At 40.8% G+C, this 22,592-nt stretch overlaps 2 protein-coding genes across 2 annotated transcripts; one reads left to right on the top strand and one right to left on the bottom strand.

Moving 5' to 3' along the window:
* Positions 1-9,124: 9,124 nt before the first annotated feature.
* Positions 9,125-18,714, bottom strand: LOC115815990 (microfibril-associated glycoprotein 4-like). The gene is made up of 8 exons (XM_030778962.1): positions 18,694-18,714; positions 18,253-18,300; positions 15,362-15,583; positions 12,394-12,624; positions 10,838-11,029; positions 10,597-10,693; positions 10,205-10,372; positions 9,125-9,378 (listed from the first exon to the last, which is right to left on the bottom strand). Exons 1-8 carry the CDS (start codon positions 18,712-18,714, stop codon positions 9,125-9,127), a joined length of 1,233 nt encoding a protein of 410 aa, XP_030634822.1.
* Positions 18,715-18,872: 158 nt separating this feature from the next.
* cenpk (centromere protein K) lies at positions 18,873-22,288 on the top strand. The gene is made up of 10 exons (XM_030778963.1): positions 18,873-18,905; positions 19,417-19,551; positions 19,770-19,826; positions 20,090-20,153; positions 20,359-20,405; positions 20,672-20,754; positions 21,432-21,530; positions 21,703-21,838; positions 21,977-22,030; positions 22,133-22,288. Exons 1-10 carry the CDS (start codon positions 18,873-18,875, stop codon positions 22,286-22,288), a joined length of 864 nt encoding a protein of 287 aa, XP_030634823.1.
* The last annotated feature ends 304 nt before the right edge of the window (positions 22,289-22,592 follow it).

Raw genomic sequence — 22,592 nt, forward strand, 5'->3', positions numbered from 1 at the left:
TAAAAAATACATTATAACAGTGTCCGTGTAACTCTGAAAACCCCTGGCTATATATATCCGATTAGAAATCGTTTAACATATCTAATGTTTCACGTATTGGCACCAAACTTCTTTCATAAGCCACTTCAAACAGTAGAGGATTATTTACCAAAAGAAAAAAAAAAGGCCTGATACCTTGGATGTCTTTCAGTGTGTGTGATTGTTATTCTCTGTGGCGAATATTCACACTTCCTCTGCACGTCTTCTGGCTGTCCTTCTGACTTCTGTGAAATCTGCGCTTCCTGTCCAAGCCCAGCTGTAAACTGGAGCATATGTTTACATAAAGATCTATATCTGTACCTATTTTTACATACCGTGCTCGCTCTCTCTCTCTCTCTCTCTCTCTCTCTCTCTCCCTCAGATGTGTATATATAGATATAGACATAGGTATACAGTAGATATAGATATAAATGGAAAGTAGACTGCATGACATAGCTTTTGTTTAGTTCTGATGCGCAGAGAAAGAATTCTCCAGATTGCGTAATACGGGGCCGTATGTTGGCATGATCCCAGAATATGTATATGTATTTTTGATCCGTTTCATGCTTTAATAGAAGCAACATGAAACACAGAGAGGTTACTGAAACAAGTCGTGGGGGCAACGAAAATGAAATTTTTTTTTGCTTCAAATAGGCCTGGGTAGTCCTTCAGGCCCTGTCATAAAAACTAATTGGGTTTCTTTACCTTTTTTGTTGGGCATCTGTATTTGGTTTCCGATCATCTCATTAGCTTATGGAGACGTGAGTCATACCCACTGAAAAAATATGATCCCCACAGCTCTGTCATTCCAGCTCCTTTCATTTGGACGATGACATGATTAAGAATATGAAGGCACAACGGTCGGGGAGGGGGGGCGGTGGGGGGGGGGGGGGGGAGGCACTCTTTAGTACCACTGGGTAGGTCTGCTTGTAATATATTTGGTTAAAATGGCATTTTTTTGTTTTAAATTTTGAATGACTAAAGGGATAGCTGAACATGGTTTGATTTAAAACTGGTCGTTAAAATAATCAACGAGGTCAATTCGTCTATCAGCTCATTGTCGGAATATGAAAGAAATGTTTCGATAGGGAGGGCAGGGCTTTTGGAGAATGTATGCCGTGGTTTCACACACGCGCAAGCTTACCAGTTTACCCATATTCACACGCACACGCACGCACGCACACACACACACACATGCACACACGTACGTACACACACTCACATATACACTGAAACAGTGAATGAAATACTTAACAACTTAATTTTATTGCATCAAAAAGGCAGCAATAGGAACACAATGGCGGGTTCCTTTTGGCAACAGTTTTGATGTATTCACTCACCAAAGTCACAGCTGGCTGGCTTTGCTTATCTCCATTAGTCATTGACTATTGTGTCCAATTACATGATTAGCTTATGAAAACCCATGGCTCCTTGAGAGAAATAGCTGATCTGCAGACAGTCGATGCAACACGTATCAAATGCCTAACAGATGGCTGTTACACAAACAGACCAATTTATCTCTCTGCCAGCGGTGAGGAACAAACAAATGTATTTTTTTTATCTGACTTATTGTAACCGAACAATGGTAATGTTGACTTTGAATGTCAGTTTTTACAACTTTCTCCAGGGGAAAACGATGAAGAGCGGAAAAAAGAAAATCTTTTCATTTGCCTTTTTAAGCAGCTAATTTAGGTACAGTGTTACTGAATATATCGACAAGAACAGAGTTTTTTTTTTTTTTTTAAGATTTGTCCCACATCCAATTAGAGATTTTTTTTTTCAAAAAAGAATGACTTGTCCTAATTTAGAAGTTCTGGCATATAGCACATCAGTGCCGAGTCTCCTGACCCAAGAGGGAAATGAAACTGGAATTCTCCCATATCCTGCCTTTATTATATTACACACTGCGCTTGATAAACAGCAAATAGAAACCACACATACTTCTGGATGGCCTGTCTTTCAGTAAAGACTAATGTTTCATCCCAAATACTATTACGAGTAATCTGTGCTGTTGCGTGTGTGTGTGTATGTGTGTGTGTGTTTGTGTGTGTGTGTGTGTGTTTCAACTTACTACCAAAGAAAACACAGATCAGTACTTTTTTTCAGGGCTGTACAATTCAGTTTTTGAGATCACAAGTGCACATTATCTTGTAATATAAAAAAGTGGAAACTTTCACTCACATAAAAAGTTCCAGACAATTGTTATTGCTGAAGCCATAAACTATAAGGTTAATTTTAAACAGACCCTAGCCAGTCCTGTTTTGTTACTGTGTTACTGCCCCTGCATTAACCCATTCCTGTCCTCTAGGGGGCAATCTAAGTCAAGCAACACCTGAAATCACAAACCTGAGAGAGAGAGGGAGGGAGAGAGAGAGAGAGAGAGAGAGAGAGAGCACCCTTGATTTAGCAGAGTAAGCGGGGTTACCTACAAGGCCCTGTGAAAGATGCCCAATCCATAGGTTTCAAACAGAACACTAAAAAATATGAACGTGTAACCAAATAACAATGCAAAGCTGCCACCTTGTGGTCTTTTACAATACTTTTCCAGCCCTGGGTTCAGGTGTTTAGATAACTGAAGATATTCTGTGTAGGGGAGGGGCTGCCACGCTTTTAACATGTGTTTTTCTCAGCATCAATGCATCTTACAAAATGCATCACAACATTAGCGGAAAGCTTAGCGTCTCAGGTAGGAGAGCATATCACTTTTATCCCTGCTGACTATTTCAACACAAAGTTATTAGCCTTCAAAGAAACTTGGCCATTATGAGGCTAGTCTTTACAGTGTGTAAGGCTGGTTTTCACTCCATATACTTTTTGAAGGGTTCAGAACAATTTTTTTTCTTTCTCTTTTTTTTTAGAGGCACCAAAATGAGTTCTGAAATGTGCAGAACAGTTGTCTCTGGTCTTTATCAAAGACCTTGGAGACTATTTCATTCCTTTTTTTTCTGTAAATTGTCAGTTAATTTATATAGTTCCTGAATATTCAGACATTTATTCCAAATAAATATGAAAACTTACTTAGACCCTAAAAAATAAAAAAAAACACAAAAATTCCACTCATCTCATGCTGCCTCCACAAACTGACCAGTTAAATTTGCTCAAGCTGAAAGTTTACACATTTGATATGTAAATCAGAATCAGTAAACGGCACTGACTAGTTTTGCTGTAATAAACAATGTGACAAACAACTCATGTGACAAGCAACCACATGAAGAAAGTAAAAATTTGATGGAAAGGGATTGCCATGTTAAGTTACATTTACTCAACTAAAAGGTATATTTATACAGAAGTCTCTTACTTATCTCTCATGAAGCTACCAAATCCACGGATGACTGGAATGTTAACTCTGTTTGCACAAACGTAATCTATTCTACTGACAGAAACGCATTGGTTCACAATTTCAAAATCAGGAGTAGCAGGCAGCTGGCTTTGTATCAGTGGCATCTTGGAAAATTACAAGAGATTTTTGGCACATTAAGTTGGCACATTTGGCACAACTTAAAATAAAAAGGGTTTTTAAAAGGATTAAATAGTACAAAAGAACTTTAAAAGCCTACAGACCATATTCAAAACGTAGAGACCCAACTCAATACGTTTTGCTGGGAAAACAAAAACTTGTGGCCCCTAAATATGGAAGTAATTTATAATCTATATTACAGTACCTTTAAAAAGTGTGCAGATATTGAGGCCTGAATTGCCTTTGTAGTAACCAGGGTCTATTATATACCAAGCTTCTAACATGCAGCTGGCCTACGTAGTCGCCTACTCACAAACTTTAAATTGTGTGGCTGGGAAAACAAAAACTTGTGCCCCCTCAATATGGGGGTAATTTGAAATCTACATTCAGTTACCTTTCAGAAAATGTATGGATATTAAAGCCTGAATCGCCTTTGTAGCAACCAGGGAGAAGTATATGTGGACCCTGGCCTGTTATTTATCAACTCTCTAACATACAGCAGGCCTACAGTAGAAGTTTTCTTGTTTGTATCATTGTCAGTTCCATTTAATTGCAGTATTAATGTACAACAGGATGCTGTATTCTTATGACAGATTGTTGTTGTGCGCTATCAATTACTACAACTAGAATGTCTTCAATCCTTTAAAAGACAATTGAAAGTGAGTCTTTGCAGGTTTAAATACTCATTTGAGCTGTCAGTTTTAAGTTCCTTAACTGCCCATCCAGTTTTCAAATCTGTATTTAATATAGCTGTGATAATTATTTTGGCATGTACTCATCATGAATTTCAAACAACCGGGCTTCACAATGGCTATGTGTTTAGCACTGTGGCCTCACAGCAAGAAGGCCCTGGGTTCAAATCATCCCAGGCCCTTTCCCAAGACCATCCCAGATCCTTTCTGAGTGGAGTTTGCGTGGGTTTCCTCCAGGTGCTCTGGTTTCCTCCTATCACACAAAGCCATGTGCTTGGGATTAATACTCCTGTCAGTGACCTTGACCGAGGCACTGGCAAAAAGACCTGGAGTTGGTCCCCGGGCCCCTGCAGCTGCCCACTGCTCCTAGCTCCTAGTGTGTGTGTGTGTGTGTGTGTGTGCTCACTGGTGTAAAGGATGGTTTAAATACAGAGGCTGTATTTCACTGCTCACTGCTCTGGTGTGTTTGTGTGTGACCAATAAAGTACTTCTTCTCCTTCTCCTAGATGATTCAATTTCCTTAAACCACAAATGTAAAGTGTACACTAGACTAGAGTCGTTTTCTTTTCTGAACTTAGCTGCTGGAAATTCTCTACTGATATCCTTTAAGACTGGTGAATTACTGACATACGTACTGTGCAACCATCTTGCTATACACATTTTTGAAGTAAATTTATGTTGCTTGGGGTATGCTTTTGCTTTGGGGAATTTCACTTTTTGGATCTAGGCAGCTTTTTATAATGTTATTGTTTAGTATTGCCTTTTTTGTTTTAACTTGCCTTTTCTCTGCACAAACACAGTTTTGTATGTATTTTGTTGCTCGTTTAAAAGGATTTTTTTTGTTTGTTTGTTTCAGATGATGGTGGGGCTTGGATTTTTTTTTTTAAGTTGAGAGGCACTTTATTTATTTCTTTTTTGTATTCCAGGACTCCTCTGGTTCTGAGTCAACAGATTCACTTTCACTGGCTTTGTATAATATCATAAATATATTCATACATTCGTCGATTCACCTTTTTTCATTATTCGAATAATACTTTGGTGTTTTTAGATGCTGCCTCACAAACTGAACTTGTTTTATCAACATTTGTCTGTCACTCTGTGAAGTCCATATGGATGCATATGACCGACAAAAATATTCGAAGAGATCGGTACAGTCGGTAAAAAATAGCAAAATAATGATCCAATATTTCATAACGCATTGTTATGAAATTTCTGTCCTTGATATATCCCCCTCTGCTTGTATTGTAATACTGTCAAAATGCATAGAAAAACAAAACTTTTCGGTGGGAAATTCATTTAAGAAATTACGCACCTTTATAAATTCAAAGTGACTCGATGTGCCCAGTCTATTCTGTTTCTTTAGAATACGGTCAGTCACAAGTGATTCTTTTATTTACTGTCTATGTAGTAAATAAACAGCTTTGAAATGTCTTTTATTTTGAAATTCATGTTAAATTAATATTCATCTTAATCTTTAAAATGTAGCCGCAAATGCTAATGACTGGTTCTCCCTCTTATTAGGAGATGGGGTTCTGGGCGCTACTTTCACACTGCACTTTCTAGTTTGAACTCCGGAAGTTTTGATACCTGAGCCGTTTCAGAGAGCTTCTGCATGAGAGAACTGTTGTGTTGTATGACTGACTGATCGCCCTCAACCTGAAGTGTCGGCCAAAACACTACTTAAGGCCAGGGATGTACTTTACTGAGGTACACACCGTGGCTGCGTCCAAAACCGCATACTAACGTACTGCACATTAAACTTGCATTGAAGTACGTAGTGCGCAGTACGTACTAAAAGATTTTAGACAAGAAAGTATGCTAGAATTTGGACGCACTAATGAGGTAATCAAAATGCGCCACATTTTGCGCGTGAGCTTTATAATCGCGGTTTAATGACGACTACCTGTAAACAGAAACAGCTGTACATTTAAACACCGCATCAGAAACGCCCCTTTTTTCCATATAGCCTTATGGGATTGAAAAGTGTCCAGTGCTCGCATACTTCGTTTTTCCAACGGAAGTAGTATGTCATCCGGGTACTATTCACATACTACTCTATGCATACTATGGCTGTGTCCGAAATGGCATACTTACTACATACTACTCGCATACTAATTATGACGTAAAAGTAGTATGTAGTATGCAGTACGTGAAAAATAAAAATTTTGCAGTACACGACAGTTACCCGGATGATGTACTACATTGGCGAAAATTTCTAGTATACATCCCGAGCTCACTTCGCCGACTACTGCATCCCATGAAGCAACGCGGTGATTTCCAACTGTCAAAAAATTTTAAAAACATGGCGGACAGCGACCTAACCAGCTTCAACTTCAACTGCAGCTGCAGTTCCGAATATAAATGTATCAGCTGCATATTTTGGTGTAATAAATCTTCATACGCTTTCTTATAGGGCTACTTTTGATACATATTTGTGGTTGTCGTGTGTTGTTCGATTTTAACAGAACAGATAGCCCAACCGATAGCAAACGTGTAGTACACTACACGAAAGTTGTCATAATTGTGTACCATGCTGTATACTAGTGTGTGGAGTAGTGCGCAGTATGCAGTGTATACTAGGCTAGTATGTAGTATGTAGTACGGTAGTATGCCATTTCGGACACAGCCTATGTATTTGGACGTACTACTAATGGTGGCGTACTGTTTTGACGTACTATTTAGTACGTTAGTATGCGGTTTTGGACGCAGCCCAGGAGACCAGACTAAAGGATGGTACAATTTAATTATATTCAAATGGGTGTATGTGGTCCTGTAAATAAACAAAGAAATCAAAGTAATCAGTACTACATTGTTCAAAGTAATGTTACACGTGCATACATACATACATACATACAACTCTCATACCGTTATCAGAACAGGAATATACACCCTGACGTGCAACTTCAAATGCAAGCATAAAACAGCACTCTTACACACAGACGTACAACCAGACATATCTACAGGAAGTACACCCGATACACTAAAGAGAAAGGCTGTGTCCGAAATGGCATACTAGCCTAGTATACACTGCATACTGCGCACTACTCCACACACTATGGTACGCAATTATGAGAACTTTCGTTCTCATATGCAACGGATACATTTATATATGCAACGGATACATTTATATTCGGAACTGCAGCTGCAGTTGAAGTTGAAGCTGGTTAGGTCGCTGTCCGCCATGTTTTTAACATTTTTTGACAGTTGGAAATCACCGTGTTGCTTCATGGGATGCAGTAGTTGGCGAAGTGAGCTTGGGATGTATACTAGAAATTTTCGCCAGAGTAGTACATCATCCAGGTAACTGTCGTGTACTGCAAAATTTTTATTTTTCACGTACTGCATACTACTTACTACTTTTACGTCATAATTAGTATGCGAGTAGTATGTAGTATGCCATTTCGGACACAGCCGAGAACGTAATTAACACAGAAATCACATGAACTTACTGCTTTTATTAACGCAAAATTTTAAAGAAAGCCAGAAGTTGTCGATAGTTTGGACGTATCAAACAACCGAAAATGAACACAACACACACAGCAGTACAATGTGGGTTTCTCCAAGAGAGTCCATTGGTGATGACGCAGGCGCTGCACCTGACCCGAGCGCCACCTCAATCTGTCAACTTTAGGAATACAAAGGTGTAAGGCAAACTAAAACTATTACTACTAACCTGTGTCGATAAACAAACACCAAATGAAACTAAGTTTAGGGCCTTTTGTACAGTTTCATAGTTGGTTGCTGTCTATTTTTAAAAAAATACATAAGTAAACGATAGTTTAAGAAGTGTTGACACAGCTGACCAATTAAGCTGGAGATGATTCAAGGGCTGTGTCCGAAATGGCATACTAGCGTACTGCATACTGCATACTAGCCTAGTATACACTGCGTACTGCGCGCTACTCCACACACTAGTATACAGTATGGTACGCAATTATGAGAACTTTCGTGTAGTGTACTACACGTTTGCTATCGGTTGGGCTATCTGTTCTGTTAAAATCGAACAACACACGACAACCACAAATATGTATCAAAAGTAGCCCTATAAGAAAGCGTATGAAGACTTATTACACCAAAATATGCAACTGATAGATTATTATTCGGAACTGCAGCTGCAGTTGAAGTTGAAGCTGGTTCTGTCGCTGTCCGCCATGTTTTTAAAAATTTTTGACAGTTGGAAATCACCGCGTTGCTTCATGGGATGCAGTAGTTGGCGAAGTGAGCTTGGGATGTATACTAGAAATTTTCGCCAGAGTAGTACATCATCCGGGTAACTGTCGTGTACTGCAAAGTATGTATGTAGTATGCCATTTCGGACACAGCCAAGGTCTGTAACGCTCGAAATATCAATACTGGGCGACATCTGTTAGCCGGCTAGCACAACTATTCACGACTACCTGACTGATAGGTATTAAGAACAAAAGAAACTTAAAAGATGATGGCTGCTTTATGGCGATATTCTAAGCCGTGTCAGTACTTTAATATCCTTAGCTCAAGTTAAGGTGGAACCATTTTTCAAGTGATTTTACCGATTAAATAAAAACGTGAAAGTGTTATAAACTTAGAGATTTTTATTAATCATATTCCCCGACCATTTAGCCCATTTTATTCATTTATTCGTTTTTCATTCACAACACAATAATGGCACTTAGGCCTATTATTCATTTACATGTTCATTTTTCTAAGGTAAGGCAGTGTAGTGAAATTTAAATATACATAGGTAGGCTACACTTACCAAGGAGCTTCGTGAAAAAAAAAAAACAATGAATGAATTTTAAATACATTCTCCTCTAATATTAAGTAACCTGTCTATTAGCATAAGTTTAAAGTCATGGTTTCAGAGTTTATAGAAAAATCTGTTACACATTGATTTAATGTCACACATTATAGCATAAATATAGAAGGCACTGACCCCTGCAGGGCAGCTCGGGAAATCTCTGTGCTGACCTGCAGTGGCCTACGACACCGGTCTGATCTTCATAGAAACGGCCTTGACAGAGTAGTTAAAACCTTTCCATGCTTTCCATGTAATGCCAATAGCATAATGATCATTGTGCTGTCCCCACACGTATACACCGTTAGGGTTGAAATAATGGCAGTCACGATACCAGAATGCTCCAAGAAATCTCCTGGCACAGTCAGCATCACTGGCATCCTGGTCTACATCAAAAGTGGAGAATTTAGAACCGTTGTGATAGGTCAGCGAGTCTCCTGAGAGAGAAAGGAAGAGAAGAAGCTCTGGGTTATAAATTTTAAGATGATTAGATTTTCTTTTTAACACAAGACAGCTTGTCTGCAGGAGTGTCGCCCAGTCCTGCTCTTGGAGTTCCAGAGTTCAGCATGTTTCAGACTGCTCTGACACACCTGGGTCAGCTCATCACATACTGATCAAACCCCTCACTGGCCTCATACAGGTGTGTTAGAGCCAGTGTATTAAGAGCTTTAGGCCTGCAGTACCAGGCCTGAAAACAAACAGACAAACAAAAAAAAAACCCCAAACAAAACCCTGTAACGATGGGAAATATTGATTTGTGCTGTAAGTCATCAAACACTGTAATGATGGGAAATGTTGATTTGTGACTTACGTCATTTAAACACTGTAACTATTATTAAAAAAAAAAAAAAAAAAAAAAAAAAAGTGTAAAATGGGCAGCTCGTGGCCTAGAGGTTAGAGAATTGGGCTTGTGACTGAGGGTTCACCAGTTTGACTCCCAGGACCGGCAGGAAACATCCATGGCTGAGGAGCCCTTGAGCAAGGCACCTAACCCCCAACTGTTCCCTGGGCGCAGGTTTGCTGCTCACTGTTCCATAGTGTGGGTTAAATGCAGAGGATAAATTCACTGTTCACAGTGTGTGTGTTTGATCACAGGATTCTGCTCTATTCTATTCTATAACTGTTGATTTGTGGTGTAAGTCATTAAACACCTATTAAGCACAGAGTTGTTTGACACAAATTCAAGCATCACACCTTCATGTGTAACGACGTGTGCCATGAACAGTACACTCGATAAAGACACGGTTTAAAGGTGTTCCTCACCTGCCCCTCCGTCAGTAAATCCACCAATCAGCAGCCTGTAGCCCTCGGTCTCAGAGGCGACAGAGAAAGACGAGTACAGGGCATAGACTTTCACTCCTGAAAAGTCCTCCAGGTCTACTCTCAGCTCATACTCTTTACTCTGTGTCAGCTGGTTAATGTTTTCCAGTCCTGGTAGCACAAAAAGCAGAGTTTGCAGTAGCACTTTTGGATGTATATAATCCATTAGTATGTGGAAACCATAGAGATCCACACAAGCAATACAGTATTTTCCCAGAAAACTCATTCCATCACAAATTAAAAGCTAATTAGGTTTAAAATGTTTCTTTTTTTTTATTATTTGTTTTTGTTATTAAATTAAACTTCCAAAAATTTCACGGATGGTATTTTCTCACCTAGCCAGTACTCCCCCTCTGCATTCCCAAAGCCTTTCTTATACTGATCCCAGGGCCGGAAGAAATTCACCGTACCATCCATTCTCCTCTGAATCACCTGAGGGACAGACAGAAACAAGGAGAAAGAGAGAGAGACAGACAGAGTTTGAGGAGGGGGCATAAACAGAGATATTTGTGACAAACATTGTGACAATGATGAATTGAGATTGTCGTTTTAAGAGAATTAATTTTAAATGCACACTGTCCATCTTCCTCCGTTAGAGTCCATGTCGCAGTAAACCTCCACAGGAGATCCACCTGGATAGATTGTGTATACCCCACTTTTCCACTTAGTGATTCTAGAGATCTCATCACAGTCTTGGATCATGGAGATACTGCAGTTGGGAGCAGACTGGGCCAAACTGGAAACTATAAGAATCAGCAGAGGCAAAAACTGAAAGAGAGAGAGAGAGAGAGTTCTCTGACAATTGTCACTTTAATTGCAAAGTCATTTTCATTCTTTTTGTCACAATAAAAACAGACTGATCTTGGAGATGCTCTGTTCAAAATAAGGCTTAGCTTAAACACTGGTCTTAAACGTTGGTCTTAAACACTCTTTCACTTGTCTGGACAGCCACTCTATAGATCGAAGTAAGTCTTTATTCCTAAAATCAGAGCACTCTGAGGACAAACGCATGCAGTGTTACTGAAATAATTCTGCTTACCATCATTCTCCAGATGAAAAAGAAATAGCCACCTTAAAGGGAGAGAATATCATTACAATGGAGATCAAATTTTAATTTCATACTATAGTTTAAGCAGTGATCACAATATACATTCAATTCATAAAGCATTTCCATTGAGACAATAAGTTTTCTTTCTCACACTCTGTGCCTTTCAGGGGTTCAACAATCATACTCATACTCACGTGGTGAAATCCAAGCGATCTTATGTCTCTTATGTTAAATGTAAGCAGAGCAAACTTTCCACCTGGATTTTATAAGGGAACTGTTGTGTTAGTGCTCTAGTCCTTGGGTTTTATAGGGGGAACTGTGGTATTTCTGGTCTGGTCACTGGTAATTTAATATCACCCTCTTATGTTTATACCTACAGATTTATTATTGACTCAAATATTGACTCATAAACAGGGAAAGACACTCGGTGAAAGACACTCGAGTGACAACACACAAACAGATAAAAATTTTCCCCAATCAGAAACCTTGGATGAACAGAGAGGTTTGCCTCCTGCTCAAAGCCAGAGATGCAGCCTTCAGGTCTGGAGACCGTGAGGCTTACAGCTCAACTAGGGCCTGTCTGAGGAGGGGGAATCTCCCAGGCTAAACAAAGATACAAACAGAGAATTGAAGAGCACTTCAACTCCTCGGACCCCTAGCGCACGTGACAAGGCACACGGACCACCACAGACTTCGAACCACCCAGTACTGTGCCCTCATCCAGCTCTGCTTCCCTCCCTGACAAGTTCAACTACGTCTAAGCTTGCTTTGACCAGGGAAACAAGGAGGTCACCCTATTAGATCTGGAATCCTGTCTGCCCACTACCCTGGACTCCCATCAGTTTGCCTGCCGCACCAAAAGGTCAACAGAGGACACCATCTCTACGGCACTCCATTCTGCCCTGACCCACCTGGACAGTCCCAACTTTTATGTCTGAATGCTGTTCATTGACTTCAGCTCAGCATTCAACACTGGGATCCCCTCCAAGCTGATCTCCAAGCTTAGCCAGCTCAGTATTAGCACATCCCTCTGCAATTGGACTTTGGACTTTCTTGCTAGCAGAACACAATCTGTTTAGACAACCTCTCCTCCTCCACTCTCACCCTTAACACCGGTGTGCCACAAGGCCGTGTGCTGAGCCTTCTTCTGTACTCCCTCTTCACCCATGACTGTGTTCCTGTACATGGTTCTAACACCATAATCAAGTTTGCAGAAGGCATCATGGTGGTAGGCCTGATCAGAGGGGACGATGAGATGGCCTACAGGGACAAGGTCCAGCACTTGGCTGTGTGGTGTGCTGACAACAACCTGACCCTTAACACCCAGAAAACCAAAGAGATCATTGTTGACTTCAGGCACACGCCCCCATCTACATCAGCGGAGCTGTAGTGGATCATGAATCTAGTTTCAAATGCCTTAGCGTCCAGATCAAAAAGGTGCCATGGCGGCTTTACTTCCTGTGGAGCCTTAAGAAAGCTCACCTGTGTCTAAAGATAGGGTTAGCTGTACCATTAAGAGCATACTCACCAACTGCATCTCAGTGTGGTATGGCAATTTCTCCGCATCAGACCGTAAAGCACTCCAGCAGGTGGTTAAAACTGCCCAAAGGTTCACCAGCACCCAATTGCCCACCACTGAGAACATTTACCATAAACGCTGTCTGGGCAGGGCGAAAAGCATTATCAAGGATGCATCCCAACCTAACTATGGACTTTTTACTCTCCTCCTATCTGCTCCCACACCAGCAGGCTCAGGAAGAGCTTCTTCCCTGAGGCTATGATCCTGCTGAACTCCACACCACAGTGCTAAGCTTAATTGCACTCATTACTGCGCTGTCTTAGTACTTTTATATTTGCACTGCGCATTCTTGCACAAGCTGAACCTCTCAACGTTGTTCAGATTACCTTTATTTATATTGTACATACAACCAACTGCACATATTTTGTCTATACTGTACATACAACCCTTATTCATACACTCCCCTTTCCAAATCTGTCCACTACACCTCTATGTATAATATATTTAATATATTATACATATATATTAAGCTGTATATATATTGCTCTCCACTGTCAATAACACTCTACATACTGCAAGATATAGCATCACTTATGGTGTAGTGCTCACTAATATTTTCCTGCACTTATCTGCAAATAATACTATTGTTCTGCACTGGTTAAATGCTAAATGCATTTCATTGGCTTTGTACCTGTACTCTACACAATGACAATAAAGCTGAATCTAATCTAATCTAATGAAGGTGGTGAATACATCTTGGCGCTCATGAACATGACTCGTTCCATTTGAAAGCAAATAGAAACAAACTGACGGAATCATAACAGATAGCTGGACATATCTGTGTGTAAATGCAGGTATGTTATGAGTAATAAGGTCAGCTATTGAATAGCCAGTTTACTCAGAATTTGTTTCTTTAAATGCCTCACAGCAGATCATTTAAAGGACAGGACAACACAGTGGAGTGTGTGGGGCCATTCCGAGGATAAACAGCACAGTGGAGTGTGTGGGGCCATTCCGAGGATAAACAGCACAGTGGAGTGTGTGCGGCCATTCCCAGGATAAACAGCACAGTGGAGTGTGTGCGGCCATTCCCAGGATAAACAGCACAGTGGAGCGCGTGTGACTGATTTCAGGAACAGCTCCTGGACACACCCTCAGTACTAATCCATGCCCATAATACCTATGATCCATACCTATGATACGTATAATCCATATAATTCATACCTATGACACCTATAATCCATACCTGTAATACCTATCATCCATACCAATAACATGTATAATCCATACCTATAATACCTATAATCTATACCTATAATACCTATAATCCATACCTATAATCCATACCAATGACTCCCATAATCCATACCTATAATACCTATAATCTATACCTGTAATACCTATAATCCATACCTATGCATTTGTGGATTTCATTGCATTTGTGGGTGTGTCAGCATTAAGGCAATGTTTTGCGTTTTTGTTGTTGTTGTTTTTTGTTGTTGTTTTTTTTATTGGACCAAACTGGTTCCTGGCACATGTTTGGTCCCTTGAAACAAAATGAGTAATGTTTGACAACCAAAGCAAGTCTGACCACTGTTCCTGATTAGGTGCATCCTTTTCTGGCTACACACACCTGAGAGGCCTCTGCAGTCCCTGCCCTTGAACTTATGAGGGCATGTTTGAGATGATTTTAAATGGGCTGTTCGCACCATGAGTGCATGAAGTTGTCCAACCCCATCAACACACAGTCAACTAACACACACCAACACCCTACTAATACAGTCAACTAACACAAACCTACACCCTACCAATACAGTCAACTAACACACACCAGCATTCTACCAATAGTCAACAAACACAAACCAACACTCTACCAATACAGTCAACTAACACACACCAACATTCTACCAATACAGTCAACTAACACACACCAACATTCTACCAATTCAGTCAACTAACACACACCAACATTCTACCAATACAGTCAACTAACACACACCAACATTCTACCAATTCAGTCAACTACCAAACACTGACACCCTACCAATACAGCCAACTAACACACACCAAGACCCCACTTACAACACAGTCAACTGACACAAATCAAGATCCCATCATCACACAGTCAACTAACACACACCCACACCCCACCAACACACAGTCAGCGAACACACCCCGAGGCCTCATCAACATGAAATCAACTGTCTCTAATTGTGACTGGCGACCTGTCCAGGGTGTTTCCCCGCCTTTTGTCCAATGAGCGCTGGGATAGGCACCCTGCGACCCTAATTAGGATAAGTGGCTTTGAAAATGAATGAATGAATGAATGAGCATGACATTTGTTTTTTTTTAAAACATCAATCCAGTAAACATGGTATGCAGGCCTACATTTCTGGTCATGCAAGTTCATAATTTACTCCTACACAGCATGCATAACAGCCATTACTTGATGTCATTATTATTATTGTTTTTATTATTTTTTTATAGTTACCTTGCCACCGGTGACTCCTTTAAGCCAATCATCTTAAGCCACCAGGTCGGCCACTCCACCGTGGCCAACATAGTCCGAGTTGTTTGTCAGGTCATCTGGGACTGCCTGGTGGATGACTTCATGCCAGTGCCAACCAAGCAGGACTGGAGTGCCATTGCTGAGGGTTTCCTTCAATTGTGAAACTTCCCAAACTCCCCTGGCACCATCAATGGCAAGCATGTTGTCGTCCAGGTCCCTTCCAATTCCCAGATCTCTCTTCTGTGACTACAAACACACATTTTCCATTGTGCTGCTTGCTGTTGTAGATGGAGAATATTTACTCCATATGGTGGATGTGGGTGGCTATGGCCGGAACAGTGATGGCGGGACACTCACTGTTTGGTGAGGCCCCAAAAATGGCACCCTGGACCTGCCAGAAGACCGCATCATCACCGGAGCAGAACACCGGGGCCTGCTGCCACATGTGTATGTGTGGGATGAGGCCTCTCCCCTGGGGGTGGACCTGCTGCAACCTTTCCCTGGCTCAAACCACACCAGGGTCTTCAGTTGAGGGTCTTCAATTATCACCTTTGCTGTGACAGGTTAACTGTGGAATGTGCCTTTGGCATCCTCTCCAGCCAGTGGAGAATGTACAAGCGTGTCATCTATGTCAGCCCGGCAGAGGCACGTGTGAAGGCTACCTGCATCCTCCACAATTTCATCTGCCTGTCAGGAAGGAGGATCACCAGCAGCCCAGCAGCATTGTCAGAGCAGGATGAAGGCACAGCAGCACTCCAGAATGTGCCTCAAGTCGGCAGTAGCAACGCTGCCTAAGCTGCCATCTGTGTCAGCGAGACATTCTCTGCATATTTCAATGCAGAAGGCACTGTTCGCTGGCAAAAACATATAGCCTGTGAAAACAACCAAAGGCTCTTCCAAGAGCCACTCATATTACTCACAGAGGAGCAATTTCCATATGTTGCACAGGCATTTTAAGGATTTTAAATGTAGGGTCCATGGGAAAGAGTATTCAGATAAGCACTAATTTCTGCTGTGGGACATTTAGTGTTTGTACGAGTTATTCATAGTAAGTCATTTTTGTAGTAGTGTTTATTAATTGAATTATTTTTTTAAGTTTCATCAATGTACATTAAAAACTATTATTTTTGCATTTAATTTGTCATCATCTGGGACTGACACAGAACCTCCTCCCTTTCAGCTTCATAAACCATTTTGTAAAAACTGAATTTTAGCTCTGAACGCTTTGCCAACAGCAACCTTTTGAGCATGGGCATTAGATTTAAAAAAAAAAAGCTCATCCTCATCTGGAGGGGATAATTCAGGCAGGAGCCCCTCAACAACAGAGAGTATCCTCTCTGCAAATGCACTCAACCGCTCCTTACTTGTTCTCTTTCGTGGTATAATCAGTTTCTCTCCCATGTTGCGAAATCGGCACGAATGTTCAACTTACACAAAGAAGAACCATGCGTGAACCAATCAGTTCAACGTGTGATGTCTTTGGTACGTCACATTCTCTGGAGAGGGGGGAGTAACAAAAAAAGTCTGACCAAGATGGCGGAGGCTAAAAGCTACAAGTAGGATGAAAACATGCATGATTAAAAGATGTATGGGCAACCTTATTGTCTACGTCAACAACAAATTAACTGAGTCAAAAAGACCTCTGCAGATCATCATTTAAACACTCTAACTTTTGAGCTAGGTGACCGGCCAGCTAAATGCTAACATCATCTGATGGGCTTGCTGGCACAGTGTGAACTACCTACAACACAGGTGTCAAAATCCAGTCCTGGAGGGCCATGGTCTTGCTGTTTTTCTTGTAGACCAACTAAATAGAATCTCTGATTGGCTGAAGAGTGTCCACACCTGTTTTCAAGGTGAAAATCAACAGGTAACTAAGAGGTGAAAACAAAAATCAGCAGGACCCCGGCCGTCCAGGACCAGAGTTTGACACGCCTGACCTACACTGACGTCATGTATTTCTTTACAGCCTGGATATGGCTTGGCTCTCAACGACGCCTGAAAGCGCGGCCATCCACAAGGGGTCTCTCCATCTATACTAATCGCACTTTTAAAATCATTTTTTTGTAGATGATCAGTGGAAATGTTCATTATGTCCATTTGTGTGTCCCGCATGCACCAGTTCCAGATTTCATGCCGTTCCATATTTCATACAACACCGTAACTGCAGACACACAGTACTACACGACACGCCCACTATGGTTAAGGACGAAGGGTCTGACTGCAGCGCAGCAGTTTTGCGCCAGCAGTTTCACACCAGCAGTTTAAGGCCAGTGGCTGATCGTCTAACCCTAACCCTAACCGTGCAGTCGCTAAGATAAGCCAAAAGTGTGAGCACATGCGCTGAGTGCCACTGCCCTGAAACTGCTGGTGTGAAACTGCTGTTAAGCCGAACTTATACTTCTGCGTCGAATCTACGCCGTAGCCGTAGCCTGACACGCACCACCCTAGAAATGTAACTACGCGTTGCTGCAACGTGCGTTGAAGCAGACCACAACAACTTTGATTGGTCCGCTAGGTCGCATCACCCTCCTTCTGCCTTAACCGGTTCAATGGTCGTACCATCTCCTCCGATGTCTTCTCTCTTTTCTGTGTTGCTGTAATTTCAGCAAAAGTAACTGTTGTTCAAAATTTATTAGCTCCAAATCCAACATGATCCACTCAGTTTCAGTCGCAAATGAATATTTTCGGCAAAATGGTGAACTGAGCGCTCGTTATTTTGAGATTAACTTATTGTTTCTAGTTTAGAAACTAGTCCTTCTTTTGAATGCAAAACTTGTTTTACAGATATTGCAGTGCAAGGACTCAATTCCGACTTTTTATTTAACATTACTCCATCGTTTGTAATGCACGAGAAAATCAACATAGTGGCACAGAAATCCCACCGCAAACTAGCGTTTTGAAGGTTTCATTACAGAGCAACGCAGACACACTAACGCAGAAGTATAAATGCTCACAACGGCGTGGGCCACTCGCATAAAGCCCACGCAGAAGTATAAATAAGCCTTTCGGCCCTGTGGCTCTGCAGACAGATACTATTGGCTAAGGGGGTGTGCTGCGCACTGAAGTGGGCGTGTCATGTAGTAAAGTGGGTGTGTTGTGTAGTCTGCGAGACTGCCGATAGAACCTTCAGTTTTTATGTTCGCAGAAGTCTTTTGTGCCCTCAGATTTGCAGTCAGTTACCAGTTCGAGGCAGGCCATATAGAAACAATTACAACATTTGTTAAAATATGTTTTTTATTCATACTTTTTTTTTTTAAGAATTGGTCATTATACCGCAGACACATATAATTTACTATTTTACAAAAAAGACTAATGGATACCATTTGAGAGAAAATTCCTGGTCAGCATTAGATGACAATAAAATTAGTGAACATTTAAATACAAAAGATCAACAAACCACCATTAATCTTTTTGCAAGAACACCATGGCTCCTCCCACTAAAAAATTAAAATGTTATACAAAATTATTTGCTTAATTATACAAAAGTTGTTTGGACGCGCGGAATTTGGTGGTCCATACCAGTGCCATGTAGATGGCTCTGGTCCATACCAATTTCTATGCAGATGTAAACTCAATAAAGCGCAGACTTATGACAGGCAACGCATGCACTACCCTCTTGAATGTACCCGTGTTGAACCACACCTACAACGTCATATATTTTCAAATGGCGGTACTTTTGTCTGTCTTACTGGCAACTTAATGCTTGTGTTATTATATGCACGATTGTTTTTTGAAAAATGGTGAGTGTTCGTTTTTACTCCTTATTGAAACTTCATTTAGAAATTTAGCTTCCAAAAATGACCTACTCATGAGTTAGCTGGCGAGGCAACAACAGACCTTCAGTAAAGCGTTTGTCTGTGTAGCATAAGCTAACGTTCTTCAAAATCGATTAACGTTGACGTTATCATTTGTATGTGACAGCCTCGTACGCTCTATCTTTTAGCAAACTTCTTTAACGTGGCTAGAAGCTACACTGATGGTAGTTAAGTTAGCAAACTACTCGTGATATTTAACGTTAATGCGTGTATGTATTTGCCCGACTTTATTTGCTATCCTGCTTGTCCACTGTCTGACAGACCGGAGCTTCCGCAAAGCAAACAGAGAGTCAGATAATCCACCCGTCGGAGCGGTCGGTCCATAACGAGTTTTCGGATGAGGCGAAATCTGAGCTGTTGGACGAGTGCGAAAAGCAGTTTAGTCAACTCCAGAAGGTAAATTCACGCCATGGACTGGTAAACCAAAGAAACCACCTTAAGGCATTGTCGTAACAGATCGCTTTCACACTATGTCAGTTTAACAGGACGAGTCGTTAAACATGATGGTTTGAGCACTTGACATTTTTGAAGTCTAAGTCTAATTTAATAAAACCGCAAACTACGTCGGGAAGGAAAAAAAATTACACCCGGACTTCCATTTTTGTTTTTTACAGCTACAGAATGAAATCCTTTTGGCAGACACAGAGTCAAGCGATGGTGAATCCAGTGAGGTATGAATCGCACCCTGCACCCTGACTGTAACTGTACAGATGAGAATTACTGCCCATAGTTGTGATTTCAGCCAATGATTAAAAGGTTTTACAAAACATGTTCAACTTACTATACAGCACACCAATGGTTGAAATCCCTATCTTGCCAAATGGGGCTTTGTCTGTGTGTGTGTGTGTGTGTGTGTGTGTGTGTGTTTTTCTAAACTCATTTATTTGACATGTTAAACAAGTAATGAAAGCGTGATTTGTTTTTGCACTTTCAGATAGTCAATCGTTTGAGTGCTCTTTCAGCTGAGCTCGAGCAATGGCAGGAAACTGAGCCGAAATGTAAGTGACCAGGAACCTCAAGAGACTGCAGACCTGGGACTGGTCCTCTGTGGTTCTGACTTACCTCACTCACCCTCTACTGTATTTAAATTCACAGACATACTGATTCTCCTTTGTAAGTTTCGATAGACCAAAAATCACCTGAATAAACATTGGTGATGGGAAATCTAATACACGTTTCTTTGCGTGTCTTCCTCTTTTTCAGTGATGCCAACGAATCCTGAAATTCTACTGGCTGTTGGAAAAGAGGAGGTAATGAGTGAATAATTTTTTTTCTCTGAATATGTTCTGAGTTTGTGATTTTTATAAGCCCTTGTGTGTTTTCAGGTGATTCGCTGATGTTTTCCTGTTATATTTTTTTGATTGCTGACAAGTGATTCTTCAAGCCTGCAATCTCTTCATTGAAAGAATTACGTCATTGGAAGCCCACGTTTTAAATTAGACGTGAATTGTTCCCTGCTCTCTGCGGTTTGCTTTTTGGATGCTAAACAGCTTCCATTTCACTTCTTTTCTCATAGTTGCAGACCTTAAACACACAACTCAAGATGGTTCTCTCCTCTGCCCAAGTGAAGCGAGACGCGCTGAAAGACACATTAAAAAGGTGTTTTTTGTTTGTTTGTTTGTTTTTAATGTTCAGATGGGTTTAGAGTTTATTAATATGCAGATAAGGCTTTGATGAATCAATTCAGCAGAGTTTCACTTATTCACATTACTCACTATGGAGAAAAGAAGTCCACCAACTGAATTCATTAGAATCAGTAAACATAGCAGTATATTTATTAAAACTGGAGAATTCAAATGATATTCTACCAACACTCTGAGACTGACTGCATGTACTGTCAAAATATGGTATAAAACACTCAGCTGTTCTGAAAAAGTTTAATTACATATCAAACACTATACTAAGCAACAAACAAGGATTCAAATGGTCTCTCGCATAGAAGTTTTGTTAAGTGCTGTCTCTGTGTTTCATAATGAAATTATCTGCTAATATCATCATTAAGTCTTCACATGGTGTCAAGAGCAGTAGGATTAAAAAAACAAAACAAAACGGTTTACTGATAAACTTTATAGGTTTGAAAAATGAATAAGTAGCACAAGTGTAGCACTTTTTATATAAAAATGGTCTCAGATATTCAATAAGTACTATGTTTAATAACTGTAAATAAAAACGTACATTATTGATAAATATATTTTCTGTATGAATGTAAATTTAACAGGCCATCACATCATTAATGTGCTGACACGTACGAGCCCTGGTTTGTCATTTCTGTGCAGAGAGCAGACCTGGCTACAGGAGAAAAAGGAGGTGCTAAACGCAGTCAGTGAGAAAGTGTCCGAATTACGACTGGAGAGCGAAGGTCTGTCAGAGCACAGGTATTTGCCGTTTGGCACCCCCCCCCCCCCCCCCCCCCCCCCCCACCTTCCCCTCCCCCAAAGAAAAAAAATTCTCTTTTGCCATTTTGATAACAAATGACTGGGGGATGGCCAGGGAATGTTCCTTCCCATTCTTTGAGATGTACTTACTGCTTAGAGATGTGTTCTTTAGTGTTTTAGTGGATATGAAGAGAAAGATCCAGACAGTAAAGGACTACCAGAGCAGACTCATGGACACCCTGAGCGACATGCTAACAGACCACTTCCCACTCCCCGAAGAGCAAGCAAACACCAGCAAGAGAAAAAGGGTGGGCCACAAGAACCGTAATCCTGGTTTAATCTCAGACCTCTGAACAAAATGAGTAAGAACAAAACCAGTGTTGATGTGCGTTGTGTCTCTGACACACAGAATTTATGAAAGGTTGTTTGTGTGTTTCTGTTTTTAGACTGCGCTCCCAGACCCGGGAAGGCATCTAATATCGCTCAGTGAAATTCTTGAGGTACGTGTCTTTCAGCTAAAAATCTGATACGATAGAGACATCGGCGGAAAACTATCAGCTGATGTAACAGTGTGCTGTTGTTTTTGTTTGCGTTTATTCCAGCTGTTGACTAACAAAACGCTGGAATCTCCCCACGAACCGTATGTTACCATGGACGAGTCCTTTTGGCCTCCGTACACCGAGATGCTACTTCGCAATGGAATTGCAACAAGACACCCTGAAGACAGCACTAAAATACGTTTGGAGAATTTCTACTGAACCGAATGATGCAAACCGTCTATAATCTTTAAAAGGAGTTTGATTCTTAATACGTGTATCGGCATTAATGCTAATCTCCGCTCAGAATTTTACCCGAATATCTGCTTTTGTACCTCGTTTCTTTGTTCATGCTTCAGAGTTCCTGTCTCTAAATCTTTGATATTAAAGTCCCCTGAGATGAAACTTGACCATGTTGTGCGTGAGGTTTCTTAGATTTGATCCATTTCACTAGAACATGTGATCTCATTTTTATTGTAAAGTTGAGCTGCTTCACTTTGCCTTTTATATCACCAAGATAAAGACC

This window comes from Chanos chanos, chromosome 7 (assembly GCF_902362185.1).
Source record: "Chanos chanos chromosome 7, fChaCha1.1, whole genome shotgun sequence".
Classification (NCBI taxonomy): Eukaryota; Metazoa; Chordata; class Actinopteri; order Gonorynchiformes; family Chanidae; genus Chanos; species Chanos chanos.

What these genes read in the sequence shown, in the direction of transcription:
- LOC115815990 (XM_030778962.1), bottom strand. Translation starts at nt 18,714, where the DNA reads ATGTTCACTAATTTTATTGTC. An exon ending in ACGGTGGAGTGGCCGACCTG is followed by an intron (nt 12,625 to 15,361) that starts GTGGCTTAAGAT and finishes CTGGGTGTTAAG; the next exon opens with GGTCAGGTTGTTGTCAGCAC. An exon ending in AGAGGGGGAGTACTGGCTAG is followed by an intron (nt 10,373 to 10,596) that starts GTGAGAAAATAC and finishes TTGTGCTACCAG; the next exon opens with GACTGGAAAACATTAACCAG.
- cenpk (XM_030778963.1), top strand. Translation starts at nt 18,873, where the DNA reads ATGGCTCTGGTCCATACCAATTTCTATGCAGAT. An exon ending in AGTTTAGTCAACTCCAGAAG is followed by an intron (nt 19,552 to 19,769) that starts GTAAATTCACGC and finishes TGTTTTTTACAG; the next exon opens with CTACAGAATGAAATCCTTTT. An exon ending in CGCTCAGTGAAATTCTTGAG is followed by an intron (nt 22,031 to 22,132) that starts GTACGTGTCTTT and finishes CGTTTATTCCAG; the next exon opens with CTGTTGACTAACAAAACGCT.